The sequence below is a fragment of the Dissoconium aciculare genome (assembly GCF_010015565.1).
Source record: "Dissoconium aciculare CBS 342.82 unplaced genomic scaffold K489scaffold_8, whole genome shotgun sequence".
NCBI lineage: Eukaryota > Fungi > Ascomycota > Dothideomycetes > Mycosphaerellales > Dissoconiaceae > Dissoconium > Dissoconium aciculare.
The window spans coordinates 585,078-598,555 of record NW_022984958.1 but is presented as its reverse complement, the minus strand read 5'-3'; the positions used below and the strand labels follow the sequence as shown (position 1 = coordinate 598,555).

The following is a 13,478-nucleotide window of genomic DNA, read 5'->3' as shown; positions in this document are numbered from 1 at the left end:
AATTCCCCTTCGGTCCGGACATCTCGTGTTGGCGCTGGTGGGTGAATGCCGATCGGATCTGGAACAAGCCAGCCCTCCATGGCCGACCTGTCCAGCCCGTCGACGCTTTATCATTGCCTCCTCTTTGTCATTATCCATCGGTACCAGATGATAATATTAGTGTTTATTATTAGCTGCCGATGTATGGCATGACATTAGCATGGGCTCGGTGATGATGGATCTCGTGTAATCCTTTGTAGAGAGCGGATGAAGCTACAACCAAGTTGCGGAAAGGTCATGCCAGCGTGAGACTGAGCTGCACTATCAGCGCTTCATGACGACAAATCTCTGTTCCGAGGCGGACGCGCAAGCCGAGGACGCGCGTAGACCACGAAACTACAGCAATGGACAAGAAATACATTCTATGTGCAGCTGGAGTGCATGACAAGCTCACTTGGGGAAGAGTGGCGCTTCGGCCCACGGTCTACAGGTGGCAGCACACCAGACGCCGCATCGCATGGCATTCCCTGGAGCGCCTCGCGCGTCGATGGCGTCTCGTTTGCTAAACGGCCCTCATCGAGACTAGATTTCTTCAACATGGATCTTTGTCAAGAGCCAACAAGAGCCACCCATGCAGCAAAACCTCGTGGCGTACTGAACCTCGGGCTTGGCCTGCATATCTTCTGGATTCCACAACTGTAGCCGCGTCGTCATGTCTCACGCCGCGCGGTGCGTCTGACGTGGGAAGATGCGAAGTGATCCTGCCACCATTCAAGCCACTGGACGCCGTGGAAGGATCGGAGACGGAAAATTCTTCCTGACGAGGAAGACGTCTAGAAGAATGCCGCGTGACTGGATCGCGTGGCTGCTTGGCTGCTCATCCGCTCCCATGTTTTCATCTTCTCATTATGAGGTCCGCAGCAACATCACTAGGCACCTAAATAAAATATGGGAGTGGTTTGCCTGGTTGGCATCGAATCTCACACACATCACAGAGGCAGTGCTGACGTCCGCAGTCATAAACTACCTACTGCGACTAAATATGGCTGGCCACTCCAGGGCAGTCGTTGGATGGTGGCCTACCCTAGCTGTCCTGGTGTCACTTGGCGCGACAGGTTAACATTTATTGTTATTTCATACTAACATGTATGCGACAGGTGCTCTATTGGTGAGGATGTACCAACAAGCTTGGGACGATGGACGGTACTCGCCACGCTAGTTTGTGAGAGCTCTGTTGTTCCAGGACTCGCATGTGATCCGTTTCAGTCATCCTCGATGGACGCAGCATCTGTGTCGAGTGGGAAGTGATCGTGTACGATTGGTAGGAACCACACCCTTACCATCTGTAACAACAACAAATTCCCATCGTTTTTTCTACAGCTCGATATTAGAAGCGAGATCCCGTGGACATTACCCTGGAAATCCGATTTCCGGGATGATGGCGCCTCCTGACGGTAAATTTTCGACGGCGTGGTTTTGGTCCCCCGGGCCAGCGGCGGCGGGCTTGCGCCATGATATCTCCCAGGCAAGGTTGATTACAATACTTTATTATTATGCAGTATCATCAACATTCGCGGCGGAGACGCACATTCTGTGTGTTATGAGAACAACAAAGACAAGCGTGCAGCAAAGGCTAGTGCCGTGACAGGAGTCTACGGTATCGCAACGACAAGAATAGCACTGTACTTGAGAAAAGGAATCTCAATGTACGAGACGACAGAACAGGACAGGTTAGAAGAAAGAGAAAGAAGTCCCCGGTGGTGGGGTTGGCTGGCTGGTGTATCGCTAGGTGCATGCAATAATCATAATAACTAGGTACGCAGTAGTAGAGGTCTTCATGTATTGCAATATTCATAATGATGAATGGGGTAAGACAGGGCTGGTGCGGCGGCGGCGGCGGTGGATTCGCGTTCGGTTCGGGGACCTCTGGACCCTTTTCGGGGAGAAGGTATACTGTGCTATACAGACTGTGAACTTGATTGACATCCTGTCTGTCTGTCCCATGGTTGGTGGTACGGCAGAACAAGGCTTGATCTGCATTTGTACCAATATGAACGAATACCATGTAAAGAAGTCCCACAAGAGGAAAGGGAGCCGGTGGGCAATGTGAGAAGTACAGTACTGTCAACTCCGCCAGAGACGGGCTGGAGAGGGGAGGCTGTTAGTCAATCGTTTGGCGGGAACCGTCCCCAAGCAGCCCCTCTCCCCCAGGAAATTTTCCCACTAATTTCGATCGACCTCCTGCTGGTGGTGCGTCCAGAACAAACTGCGGTGTGGGTGTTTTATTACAGTAACTATGTTAAGGTGTAGTGAACAGTAAGAGTGTACGAGAGGGTGGTTGTGTACATGTTGGTGTGCCGATGTGCTTGCGCGGCGCGCGCATACCCAAACTCGCCCTCGCACAACTTACCACCACCATCAATGGGAGCAGATGCATACTCTTTCCTCCTCCCTGGCCGTCGCTTTGTTATATTTCAACCTCCTCGCGCATCCCTTTTCCTTTTCCTTCGAAAGATCTTCCTCTTCTTCTAGTTCATCAATGATATCAACTTCACCTCCTCAACCCGACAAAGGACTTTGGTCAACTCAACATCAACATCCAAATCAACCCTAGACCATTCACACACCATGCCTGCCTCCAAATTTGTCGAGATCCTTGATCTCTCAGACCTCCCTTACTCGCAAAACAACGTCAGCCTGGAGGATAGTCTCCAGGATACGCGCAATCGTTCGGGATCGCAAACCAGCCTGCCGAGTCCGACTGAGCGATCCAGCTCTTCATCGCAAACCTCTCAGCCATTTGCGCAACCTTCAAAGAATCGCCTGCGCGGCTTTTCCATGAAGAAGAAGACCTGAATCGTTGGTTGCCTGTAGCATTCCGATCTAGCATTTGACTGTCATGCTGCTTCCAACTCCACCGAAATCGTCAGGAGCATCAACAAAACGACCGAACGATCCATGATCACCAGAATTGGCTGGATGATTCATACTCTGGCATTTTTCAGACACCCGCCATTACTCATTTGAGAAGACAATCCTGCCACCTGCTCGACATTGCATGATTTGGAAACCCGACTTTACCCCTTGCTCCAGAAATTCTCATTTGCAGAATCTCTAACGGTGAGCACTCTATCCAAGAGTGCGCAGAGCACGCCACACTCAGCAGCCAAAACCACCTGCAACCTTGGAACTCAAAGCCGCGTGCTTTGCGGTTGGGCTTACGCGCCCGCCTCTGGCATTCATCCGGCCCGATTCACATTCCATCACATTCATGCAATCGCGATATTGGACTGACGCTCACGAGCGCCACGCGAAGAGAAATCAGGACTTCACCACAAAGCAAAGGCACCCTAGTGGTGGACCTGCGCCGGCGATGTAGAATAGCTCACAACGAGATTGTACTACCAGAATTTACGAGTGGAAAGCAAAATGGCTCCCACTTGGCAGGGCGCCTTCTTGCTCTCATGCAAATCCATAGCTTGTCCCCGCCGATCCTGCCATTGTCTGTCCGTGATGACAAGCGTTTTGATCATCGTTCCCATTTTCCACGTTGAGAAATCCAGCTGTATTCCAGGGTCGCCCGATCACCGACGAATCCGCGCTGCCGAGACATCCGACACATGTTTGTGCGTAGCGCACCTGCCATTTTCTGCCATGATTGACACAAAGAGCTATTACGCGGCGCGAACCATCCAACGACTGTGCCCGGGATATGTGCTGCAATAATAATGCACGTGTCGTGGCCTGCTGTGAAGCCCGAGACCCTCGAGAAGTCCTTTGATGATATGGATTTTGACATCATGCGAGCCGGCGTCGAGAGCCCCACCGGCCGGACAGAGTTCTGCATCTTGCCCGAACATCACCACGAAGGATATTACATCAAGGGTCTCCTTTAATCGCGACGATACAAACTTCAGTGCTGATCAAGAATAAGATATCGACATGCGAATCAATCCAACCTTCCCCTCTCATTTGCTCCTGTCATCCTTGCCCCGTTTCGCATAATTCTCCTCCGCCTTCTCGCTCATCCCCTGTCCCCATCCACCCTTGATGTCCTTCTTCCCCAACTGGCGATCTTCGATGCGCTGCAGGCTGTCCTCGATGAGACCAATGTGTCCGCGGAGGGTGCCCTCGACCTCATCCATGCGGGCCTCCATCTCCTCGTAGGTGAAATTGTGCTTTTCGCGATTGTCGAAGAGGTGATAGCCTGGGTGACGTCATACCTCGTCAGCTCGGGGGAAAAGAAAGAGTCGATGGGAATCCCCATCCGACGGGGTCTATTTTAAGCAATCTTCACACCGGAGACATTTCGATTGCGGCGCAGGAAGATCAACGCCGAACAACAATTGCCGGAGGATGACGGGACTGCTGTAATGGATGACGGCGGAGTGAGTGTGAATTGACGGATGCTTACCGGTCAGGCCGATGTTGGCAGCCAACGCGCCTAGGATGAGTCTCTGGACTGTTGAGGAGGACATTGTCCTACGCGATGGGGTGTCGTGGTCTGGTTGGTTGGGGTTGTTGAGAAGGCGACAGGTGGAAGGCGTTGGCGCAATGGGTGTGATCCTTTGGCCTCTCAGTGTAAAATGACGGCGACGGGTGACGGTGATGATGGCGATGATGATGACGACAATGCTGTATGGTAAGTTGTAGAGTTAACAATTGTTTATGTCCGATTTGCTACGGTTCCAAGAGAGAATTGAATGCAGCAAGTGTACAACATGTATGGTGAGTGCTCCGAAGTTCTTTAGATTTGTAGTGATATCATGACATTTCTGCGCCATCACCTCCGTGTCTCAGATGGCGCTTCCATGTCTCGGTAGTAGGTAGACCCTTTTGATTCATGCCAGGACCAATCTCTCAGTTAAAACTAATGGTATATAACAAATCAAGATATATCCTCATATTCGTCGCAATATGTCCTTTCGTACGAACTCGATCGGTGATACCGTGGAAGAGTAACAGTGAGTGACTCTCCGCTCACCATGACCATGTCCATATTACCGTCGTCTCCGTAATCGTCATCATCATAGTTCGTCATCATGCTTTCTCGAGAGCCCTGGAGAACTGGAGGAGGATCGTGTCAACTCCTCTGGCTCCGGGGCTTGGAGCTGGGGAGGATCCAAGCGCGCTGTGAGCTGAATTTCCGCATGGCCTTGAGCCTGAGGCATCGACGATCGAAAGCTTGGACGGGATCTTCCGAAAGAGCAGCTAGTCCGTGCGACACGAAAGCTCAGCCGCCGCGTTCTCGCATCGTGGGCGGGCGGTGTTGGAATAATGAGCTGATCAGCTCGCCCGGCAACTTTATTTGGTGGTGAAACCGTACGAGCACAGCGGAAGCGCTGAGACGTCGGGGTGGCAGCGAATGGCCAATGGTCATCTTGTGACACTGGGTCTTTGGAACACACGCGCGCGCGCGATGTTTCCTGCCCAGTCGTTCAGCTGCACTTTCGCCGATGGAGCTTGATGCGGGTTCGGCGCTCACACGGAGCAATCTCGAGACGCTCCGAACGCCAGACTCCGCCGCTCCCACCATCTGGACGGCGTGCGCCGCTCCAGTCAACAGTGTTGAACTCGAGGGTCACCTCCGGCTTCTTGTACCAGAAGCCTGAGTCTGCTTGCCACCAGACAGTGGTCACGCCGCGACCCTCCCAGAATTCGTCTTCTTCTTGCTGCTCTGTCGGTGGGAGGCCCTGAGGACTTGGGCCAAAGTCGGCGATGAGAGCTGCCTCCAACGCGGACCGTAGTTCTTCTTCACGGCCCCATGTGCATGACGATCGTCGGTGGGACGACTCGGACGGCGTTGTTAATTCCGTGGAAGCTTTGGATGTGCTGAACGAATGTGCGAATCGATCGCCATAGCTGACGTCGGTTGTACTTTCTTGTGAACTTTGCGAGGAACTCCAACGCGATTCGCTTGGGTACCCGGCGGACAAGTCATGGCAGTATCGCTTGATGTACAGCTCTGATTCTGTGACGTATTCTGGCAGCGCCTCGGACGCTTTCCGTTTGCTGGAGCAAGACATCTTTTTCAGTATGAGCGGTGGTGAAGAGAAGAGAAGCTCTGGTTAATTGCGATGCTGTTGTGATGCGAAGCAATGGCTCCGACGTGTGTTGTATATAGGCGCTTCGGACTATGATTGAGAAGAGTCGGAGTTTGCATGAGAGTCCTGTAAACACGGGATGGCCCAGTATTTCACTACTATCTCACATAACAACTATACAGTAGGTATCCTGAAACAGGACAGCCGCACGCAGCTGGATGATCGCGCACTTTATCAACCAAACATGTGGTGTGCGTGCGTGGTGGATGGATGCACATGGAGATCATTCAGCACCATCCCATCAGCGCCGACGCGTAGACGGTGTCCGGCTTTTGACGTATATTTAGAACCACGAGACCGCTGAACGACCGACTGACATCACCGCGCCTTGTTTTGTCTCACACTCTATTAACGCTCCCACCCAAGTCCAGCAGCAATGGTAGTAAACATTGAACAACGACGATTCGGTTCTCTCCACCCCGGCCATTCGAAAGGACTGTGAGACTGCTACTACAACTACAATGTCTCCGGGCCCACGAGATCCGAAGACAGACAACGTCACCACGTGGGTGGCACTTTCCGGAGGATCGTCACAGCGACCGACCTCCAACTTGGAAAATGGCCATGCCCGTGGCTATCAACAGCCCGACCGAGAAGGAAACCTCTAATCCGGCTTCATAGATGTCTCTGGGCGAATCCTCTCCACCCTGGACGGTATTATGAGCCTGTGATGGCCAATTACGCGGTGCTTACGGATCCCGGAAATACTGGGTGGTGAAGGTAGCATCGACGATCCCCAGAGGAAGGGCGACGCAATAATTGAAGCTTGCCCAGGTAGTGAGCTGGGCATTCTACTAGGTAAGCGCTGGACAATGCTGTGTGATCGCAGCCCTGGAGTACTGTAGAATCTTCGTTCGCTTCGGAGTCCGGAGTAATAATGCTCGGGGTCCGTCAGCTACGGCTCGCACATGCGGCTTGCTGACGACCTTATTCGCAGAAACACAGTAGGTACAGTACATATATCCCTGGCACTCGTATCCAGTAAGCATAGGGCTTAGTCGATCACTTATTATTCAATGCAATGTGATCTCACCGCGATGTGGCTTATTTCCTGCAGTATTGTCCCCATCCTCGTGAAACAATCGTGAATGAGACCGGTGTGTAGAGTGATTTATGCATCGAATGGACTGCGGCCAAGCAAGTGTTCAACAGCGGTCAAGCCCTGTTGTTCCAAGGTTGAATTATGCCAAGTTATCATCTGTCTGCATTGTGCACTTGTACCTGCGAATCGAGACATGGGGACCATGACTACACTATACACCGACCATTGTTTTTCTGGAGGAAAGCGGGCGTGGCCCTCGATCATGGGTTCACGTCGGATGATCGCTGCAAACTCGACCACCAATCATGACAAATCCACCCCCGAAACCCAACCACGATCGCCATGTCGGCCAAGATATTCCACCGCCAGCCTTTGTCTCACTGGGCATGGTTGTTCTCGATGAATTGCAATTTCCCCATCTGCCCACGCTGTTCGACGTGTGCGGTGGCTCGGGAGCTTACGGTACATGAAACGGCGCATGATCGATGGCCCCTCTCGATCGACGTCATCTAATCAATGGTTCAATAGCAACTCTGGGTGCCCGTTTGACCGTATCCGTGGACGAAGCGAACACGGTGGCGTGCATCGTTCTCTCAGGCGATGATTTCCCCGAGAGCGTCCTAGATACCTTGCGATCCTGGCATGTCCGCCTGGAGAGACAGACGTATCCCGGACAAAAGTCAACACGTGGGTTGTTAAAATATGAGGACGATACATTCGGTCGTAGGTAATCCGAAAATGTATACAACGCCATCACGGATGCTGAGTGCTGGTGTGTCAAGGAAAAAGCTTCCGCTATCTGACCACGCCATTGAGCCCACGTGTGAGACATATCAAGGATTCTTCTTTGCTTCACTCACAGACCTTTCATATTCTGGCCCGGCCAGATGACCTCTTGGTGCACATCAGCGAGTTGTCCTTGCACCGCGTTCAGTCACATAACGATGGCCGACCGATGGTCATATGGGAGCCCCTACCATCCGATTGCAAGCCGGTCCATCTAGATGCGCACCTCCAAGCTCTGCAGCAAGTGGACGTATTCTCGCCGAATCATCTCGAGTTGATGTCACTGTTCGAGGGTGCTGGAGACCTGTCTCGGCCGTTTGATCGTCTCTTGATCGAGAATTATGCCAAACGTTGTCTAGATGCGAAAGCTCCGGGATCTGCCAACGCCGGCTTTGGCGTCATCGTTCGTGCCGGCGAGCATGGCTGCCTCATACAATCAGCTTCACAAGGCTGTCGGTGGCTCCTGGCGTACTACGGTGAGCATTCCACCCGAGTCGTGGATCCCACGGGCGCGGGAAATACCTTCCTTGGTGCCTTCGGTAACATGTTCGCGAAAACTGGAGACCTTCATGAGGCCGCCATCTTCGGCACCGTCGCCGCCAGTTTTGCTCTGGAGCAATTCGGCCTCCCAAATTTCAATGTGGTAGACGGTCGGGATACGTGGAATGGAGATACATTTGGCGAGCGTTTGGGACGTTACAGACCGTGATACAGTGTGATGGGGCATTTAGTGTCGGACGGTCGAATCTGTAATGGTCGTTGAAGTTCCAAGCCCACGCCAACGAGATCTATCACGTGTGGATATGTTTTTTTCGAACGAGAGTGAGAGATTAGGTTGAGAAAGTCTTTGATTGTGCTCATAGAAACGGGTATCATGGTACAATTTTCCTCTTTGAGAGAACACACATTTCCAATAAAGCTCCGAATGATGCCTGAGTGAAAGAAAAGCAAGAAAAAATGGCGAGCTGCCTAGTGTGCCGTCCAAGAATTCAGGCCTCAGTCAAATCGGACAGGGCAAGCCGACAGCTTGATACAAACGATGTTTTGGGGTCAGGAAACGAGCGGATAGCAGGTTAGGCATCAGCGAGGAGCAGTCTCTGATGAGTCGTCGGAGTGATCCGTCCGGTCTGGCCGATACCTGTGTGTCCTCCATTGCTCCAAAGAAATGCCGATGCTGAAAGGAGTGAGGGTACAGATTCATCTCTTCGCATGAAAAGGGCCATCCATGCAACCGTCGATTCAAAATTATTATGGCTTCTTCGATTTCCACATCAACGAGAAGAGGCCGACGAGAATAGGGGAAGGTCCCGGCGTCCGAGCAATTTGTCCTGCAAACAGGTCGAACCAAAGAAATCGGAAGAGAAAATAGAAAATCGTCAAGTCTTGTGGACGGTTTTGGACAAGTTTTGTGTAGAAAGCGGGCCTCTGACCTTCAGATCTCGCCCCCGAGCTTGAAAAAGAACGCTGATACGCCTATGATGACATAGATCGCCATGAGCATGACGCCTTCCAGCCAGTGCGACTTGCCGTCCTGGATCACATAGTTGACAAGAATGATGGAAATGAAGAGAGACGCGACCTGGAAGCCATCCATGTAAAGGGTGAGATCGGCAGGGGAACCGACGCCGAACCAGTTAAGAAGAATCATAACCGGAAAGATGAGAAGCGCGATCTGCAGACTGGAGCCGACTGCGACACCGATTGAAAGATCCATTTTGTCTTTGATGGCGACGGTGACGGCGGTGGCGTGCTCGGCGGCGTTACCAACAATGGGCAACAGGATCAAACCGATGAATTCCTCCGAAATGTCTTTGGCCAAGTCGTCAATGGCAGAAACCATAGACTCGGCGCACAAAGCGATCAATACAGTCGCTCCGGCTAATGTGATAAGCGCGCCGAGTCTCGTCAGTTGCGGGGTCTCCTCCTCTTCATCGTCTTCGTCCGTCTCGGAAGTCGATGTCTTCTTTTCCGACACTAGATTCTCCTGGTTGATGGATCCGCCAGATGCGGCGGCCGTACCTGCGCCAATCGCGGCGATTCCTTTCTGTACGGACCCTTTCCTGTCGGCGCTGTTGCTCAATTCCTTCTTGGTGGGTGTCTTCTCACTCTTCTCGTTGTAGACGTCGGAGTGAGTACGAAGCTGGAAGAGGAGATAGGCTGCGTAAACCAATAGAAGGATCACTGCTGTTCCGCGGGAGAGTGGTGTGACGCCATTGTCGTCAAGACCTGATAAAACGAAGACCGTGGGGATGATGAGCGACCCAATGGCAAGAGCAAGCAGACTAGCCGCCGTTCCAGATACGACAATATTGAAGTTTTGCTCCTTTCTGTTGATACCGCCGAAGAAGAAGCACATTCCAAGCACCAGAAGAAGGTTGGAAAGCATACTGCCGACCAAGGAAGTTTGGACGATGATCGTTTTGCCCTGGGTCAAAGCAATGATACTGACGATCAATTCGACGGCGTTTCCGAAGCTGGCATTGAGCAGACCGCCGAGAACCTCACCAACGTATAGGGCCAATTCTTCGGTCGCGTAGCTCAGAAGTGCAGCCAGCGGAATAATCGCAATGAAGTTGACGCAAAAGACGACGATCGAATTGACACCGGTGTGGCTCAGCGCGATTCCAGCAGGAACGGCAACCAGGAGAATGTTGATCCAGGATCCAAAGACGGCACGTAATTGGCTCATGAGGGTGATGTTCGGATTCTTCATGTGCTTCGATTTCGAATTGTCCTTTTCATCCTGCGTGCTTTCCTTCTCATCCGATGATTTCTTGAGTCCCAATTTCGAGAAGAATGCTCGACCGCGACGCTTGCGAGGCTTCCCATCTGCGTCAGTTGGTCCGACCGATCTATCGATTTCGCCTGCGGGAACATTTTCTGATGTTGTGGGCGCAATGTTGCTGTCGTTGAGGGTTTTGCTGGTGTCTACCGACTTGCTTGAGTCGGCCGGCGATTCGGTATCCTCGGGCTCGGTGCGGTTCTGGCCTTCCGGAGCGGGCCACGTCCTGCCTTTGGCCGGTCCGCGGAAGTCGCGATTCTCTGTCTCGGCGAAATCATGTCGTCTTGCCTCCAGCGGTGAAGCCACATCATTCTCGGTACTGACGTGATTCAGTTGTCTCTCCTCATCGTTGGCCCGGGGCCGGGGACCTGATCGACTGAATGGATTGTACGTCTTTACACTTCTACCGTCATCGTACCAGGCCGAGCGCCTCGCTGCCTTTTTGATGGCGTCTGAATGGAACTCAAGTCAGTAATTGTGTCGCGAAATCACGGTTCACATGGCGAATTAAGCCATAGAATAGCGCGATGGTATGCGTGGCTCGCGTGCAGCACTTACGCATAGCTGTCCTGTCCCTCGTCAACCACGAGAATTTGTTAGGCGTCCAAGACCGGTGAGCGGTTTATGCAAAGTAAGTCGCGAGTGGCGTCGTTCAGGATATTTGAACTGCAGGTGCTGTTTGCAGGCTCTCGATGGGATATATTATTGTTCCCACGTTCTGAAGTGCTAACGTAGCGCAATGTGCTAGCCCGAGGAAGGTGCTGAGAGCGTTGTTGTGGCTGTGCCCCGAATGCAACGCGTTTAGATGAATGAAAGCCGATGTGGAAAGCGATCACCAGGACACGCAATTCGAAGAGGCTATGTCAATTAAAAGGGCAAGGGGAACAAAGGGAGTGCGAAAACTTCGGTGACGATGATGGCGGCGAGAGACGAGCGAAATCAAGTATACAGGATCGACAATGCAACTTTGTGGAATGTGGTACTGTAATGAATGCATGCTAACAGTTCTACACACACGGGTAGGCTGTTGGCCGGGCAAAAGTCCCTGGCATCTCCACCTCTTTTTGAAGCCCAGAACCGCCCGCGGCAATCTTGGGCCATGATCAGTCTATTGAAGTATCTCCGTCATCACATTTATTATGATCCAGTACTACACCTGCGACGAATGAAGGCAGTGCCAGGTTCCAGCAAATGATCTCGTTACGATACATCAACAGCGACACCTCCTCTTCTCTACATCGAAATGATCTGTCCATTACGCGCAAACCCCCCCTATTAGCAAAAGCCCTCGGTCCTTGGCAAGGCTTCTTCTCCCGTCCATTATTTGAATGGGCAGACTGGCAGATTATCTGGTGGGGGGAACGGCAGACATCGCTTCCGCAATGCAACGAATCGCAACCGAATCCGGGGGGCACATGTGACTTCGTTTAATGCTGGAACGCATTCACGATCCTCGACGCACATTCTGCTTGTCGGCCATCGAGATGATGCATGGTTTCTTGTCGCTCGGGGATGGAAGTCCAGAAGACTTCGCTCCCACGACTCCATTCCTGCACAGTGCCGTCACTGCGGCTTACCTCCGTATGCGCTGGCGCCATGCACCCTCGTACGTATTTTCTTCTCTGACCAACATTTTCACACCAATGTGCTTCCAGCTTGTCATCTCACAATGACGTCGCAGGCCGCCGGCGCGCGGGCTTCAGCAAGAACGTGGGCGTTCGCGTGTCATGTGTCGTGTGGCTTTTCAAAAAAACAAACATCTCAATCCTCATGCCTGCTGGGAATACACGGAGTCCGAGACTCAGGCTGCACCGCTTGATATGGAAGATGTGTGGGATGTAGTGCACATACCAGTCTATTTCATGGACCAAATAGACGCAGTCGTGCATCGCGACTTGGCTGCCCGAACAAGCTCAGGACTCAAGCTCTCCTGGGCAGGACAGAAGCAGGGGATTCGTCTTGGCTATGGCTTGTTTGCCGGCTTGTCAAACACCGCATAGTACTACAGTATGTATGTCATCACTTCCATCTGCGACTTTTCTTTGCACAATACTGGGCGCGGAGAGAAAGAAGGACGTTTCATGCTGTGCTCTGCCAACGCAATCGCTCGGTCGATGGCTGGCAAAGAGACATAGCTACTGCGCGACTATCGGCTCTCCTCTGTCCTGACCTAACGGGCGGCACAGACAATGGACGGATCAGTCCTAATCTTATTCCCACGCCAGATTCTCCCACCGCAATTTCCGCGCAACCTCGTCCGTTGATATGTTTCGTCTCCATGCGATGACCACAACATGGTATGCAAAGCGAGCAGTGTAAGCGAAACATCAACCTGCCCTGCATGTGGAATGATGCGCAAATCAATCGCATTTCAAATATTGCGAAGATCGTGCGTTTCGATGACGGCCACGCCCTGCATCTAATACGACGTCGAGTGTCAGTGCGAGTAGTTCATGCGAAAACCCTGAGGCTGTGCAGAAATTCGCGCCACCTGCGCCACAGTCACTTCGAGAATATGTGTTGAAGAACATCACGTCACCCTTCCTTCGATCAGTTGCAATACCTAGGTAAGTTTCAGTGGTCTCCTCATTCTATAATCTAGTGAGGCATGAGCGCATGAGTAGCATTCCAACAAATGCGAATGAAGTTCACATCCACCTCAGCGATATTTTTGTCATCTGCGCGTTCTATATCTTTCCATTTTTCATTCGTAATTCACAACTGGGCCTCTCAGCTCTGTCTACTCTCGCCACAGCATAGCCGTCGAGGCCACCATCACACACAT

The 13,478-nt window shown here is 52.1% G+C and overlaps 6 protein-coding genes across 6 annotated transcripts; 2 read left to right on the top strand and 4 right to left on the bottom strand.

Annotated features, from left to right (window-relative positions):
• Nucleotides 1–3,712: 3,712 nt before the first annotated feature.
• K489DRAFT_381568 (uncharacterized protein) lies at nucleotides 3,713–4,482 on the bottom strand. The gene has a single exon (XM_033605156.1). The coding sequence runs from the start codon at nucleotides 4,134–4,136 to the stop codon at nucleotides 3,948–3,950; it is 189 nt and encodes a 62-aa protein (XP_033458611.1). The 5' UTR covers nucleotides 4,137–4,482; the 3' UTR covers nucleotides 3,713–3,947.
• An 875-nt stretch (nucleotides 4,483–5,357) lies between these two features.
• On the bottom strand, nucleotides 5,358–6,093 carry K489DRAFT_250960 (uncharacterized protein). The gene has a single exon (XM_033599958.1). It carries the CDS (start codon nucleotides 6,003–6,005, stop codon nucleotides 5,418–5,420), a length of 588 nt encoding a protein of 195 aa, XP_033458610.1. The 5' UTR covers nucleotides 6,006–6,093; the 3' UTR covers nucleotides 5,358–5,417.
• Nucleotides 6,094–7,172: 1,079 nt separating this feature from the next.
• Nucleotides 7,173–8,791, top strand: K489DRAFT_381564 (Ribokinase-like protein). Its single transcript, XM_033605155.1, has 3 exons — nucleotides 7,173–7,587; nucleotides 7,654–7,848; nucleotides 7,908–8,791. Exons 1-3 carry the CDS (start codon nucleotides 7,431–7,433, stop codon nucleotides 8,618–8,620), a joined length of 1,065 nt encoding a protein of 354 aa, XP_033458609.1. The 5' UTR covers nucleotides 7,173–7,430; the 3' UTR covers nucleotides 8,621–8,791.
• Nucleotides 8,792–9,343: 552 nt separating this feature from the next.
• K489DRAFT_321952 (calcium/proton exchanger) lies at nucleotides 9,344–10,600 on the bottom strand (the record flags this gene model as incomplete). The annotated part of the gene is made up of 2 exons (XM_033601581.1): nucleotides 9,344–9,885; nucleotides 10,018–10,600. The coding sequence occupies 2 exons, from the start codon at nucleotides 10,598–10,600 to the stop codon at nucleotides 9,344–9,346; spliced, it is 1,125 nt and encodes a 374-aa protein (XP_033458608.1).
• A 243-nt stretch (nucleotides 10,601–10,843) lies between these two features.
• On the bottom strand, nucleotides 10,844–11,673 carry K489DRAFT_359249 (uncharacterized protein; the record flags this gene model as incomplete). The annotated part of the gene is made up of 2 exons (XM_033602597.1): nucleotides 11,252–11,673; nucleotides 10,844–11,145 (listed from the first exon to the last, which is right to left on the bottom strand). Coding segments are annotated over exons 1-2 (306 nt in total), but the record flags the coding sequence as incomplete, so codon positions are not given.
• A 162-nt stretch (nucleotides 11,674–11,835) lies between these two features.
• On the top strand, nucleotides 11,836–13,154 carry K489DRAFT_381561 (uncharacterized protein). The gene is made up of 2 exons (XM_033605154.1): nucleotides 11,836–12,299; nucleotides 12,375–13,154. Exons 1-2 carry the CDS (start codon nucleotides 12,124–12,126, stop codon nucleotides 12,691–12,693), a joined length of 495 nt encoding a protein of 164 aa, XP_033458606.1. The 5' UTR covers nucleotides 11,836–12,123; the 3' UTR covers nucleotides 12,694–13,154.
• Nucleotides 13,155–13,478: the final 324 nt, after the last annotated feature.

Coding starts and splice junctions, on each gene's coding strand:
- K489DRAFT_381568 (XM_033605156.1), bottom strand. CDS start 4,136: ATGGAGGCCCGCATGGATGAGGTCGAGGGCACCCTCCGCGGACACATT.
- K489DRAFT_250960 (XM_033599958.1), bottom strand. CDS start 6,005: ATGTCTTGCTCCAGCAAACGGAAAGCGTCCGAGGCGCTGCCAGAATAC.
- K489DRAFT_381564 (XM_033605155.1), top strand. CDS start 7,431: ATGACAAATCCACCCCCGAAACCCAACCACGATCGCCATGTCGGCCAA. Junction 7,588..7,653: donor CGGTGGCTCGGGAGCTTACG/GTACATGAAACG, acceptor ATGGTTCAATAG/CAACTCTGGGTGCCCGTTTG. Junction 7,849..7,907: donor TGAGGACGATACATTCGGTC/GTAGGTAATCCG, acceptor TGGTGTGTCAAG/GAAAAAGCTTCCGCTATCTG.
- K489DRAFT_381561 (XM_033605154.1), top strand. CDS start 12,124: ATGCTGGAACGCATTCACGATCCTCGACGCACATTCTGCTTGTCGGCC. Junction 12,300..12,374: donor CGCTGGCGCCATGCACCCTC/GTACGTATTTTC, acceptor ATGACGTCGCAG/GCCGCCGGCGCGCGGGCTTC.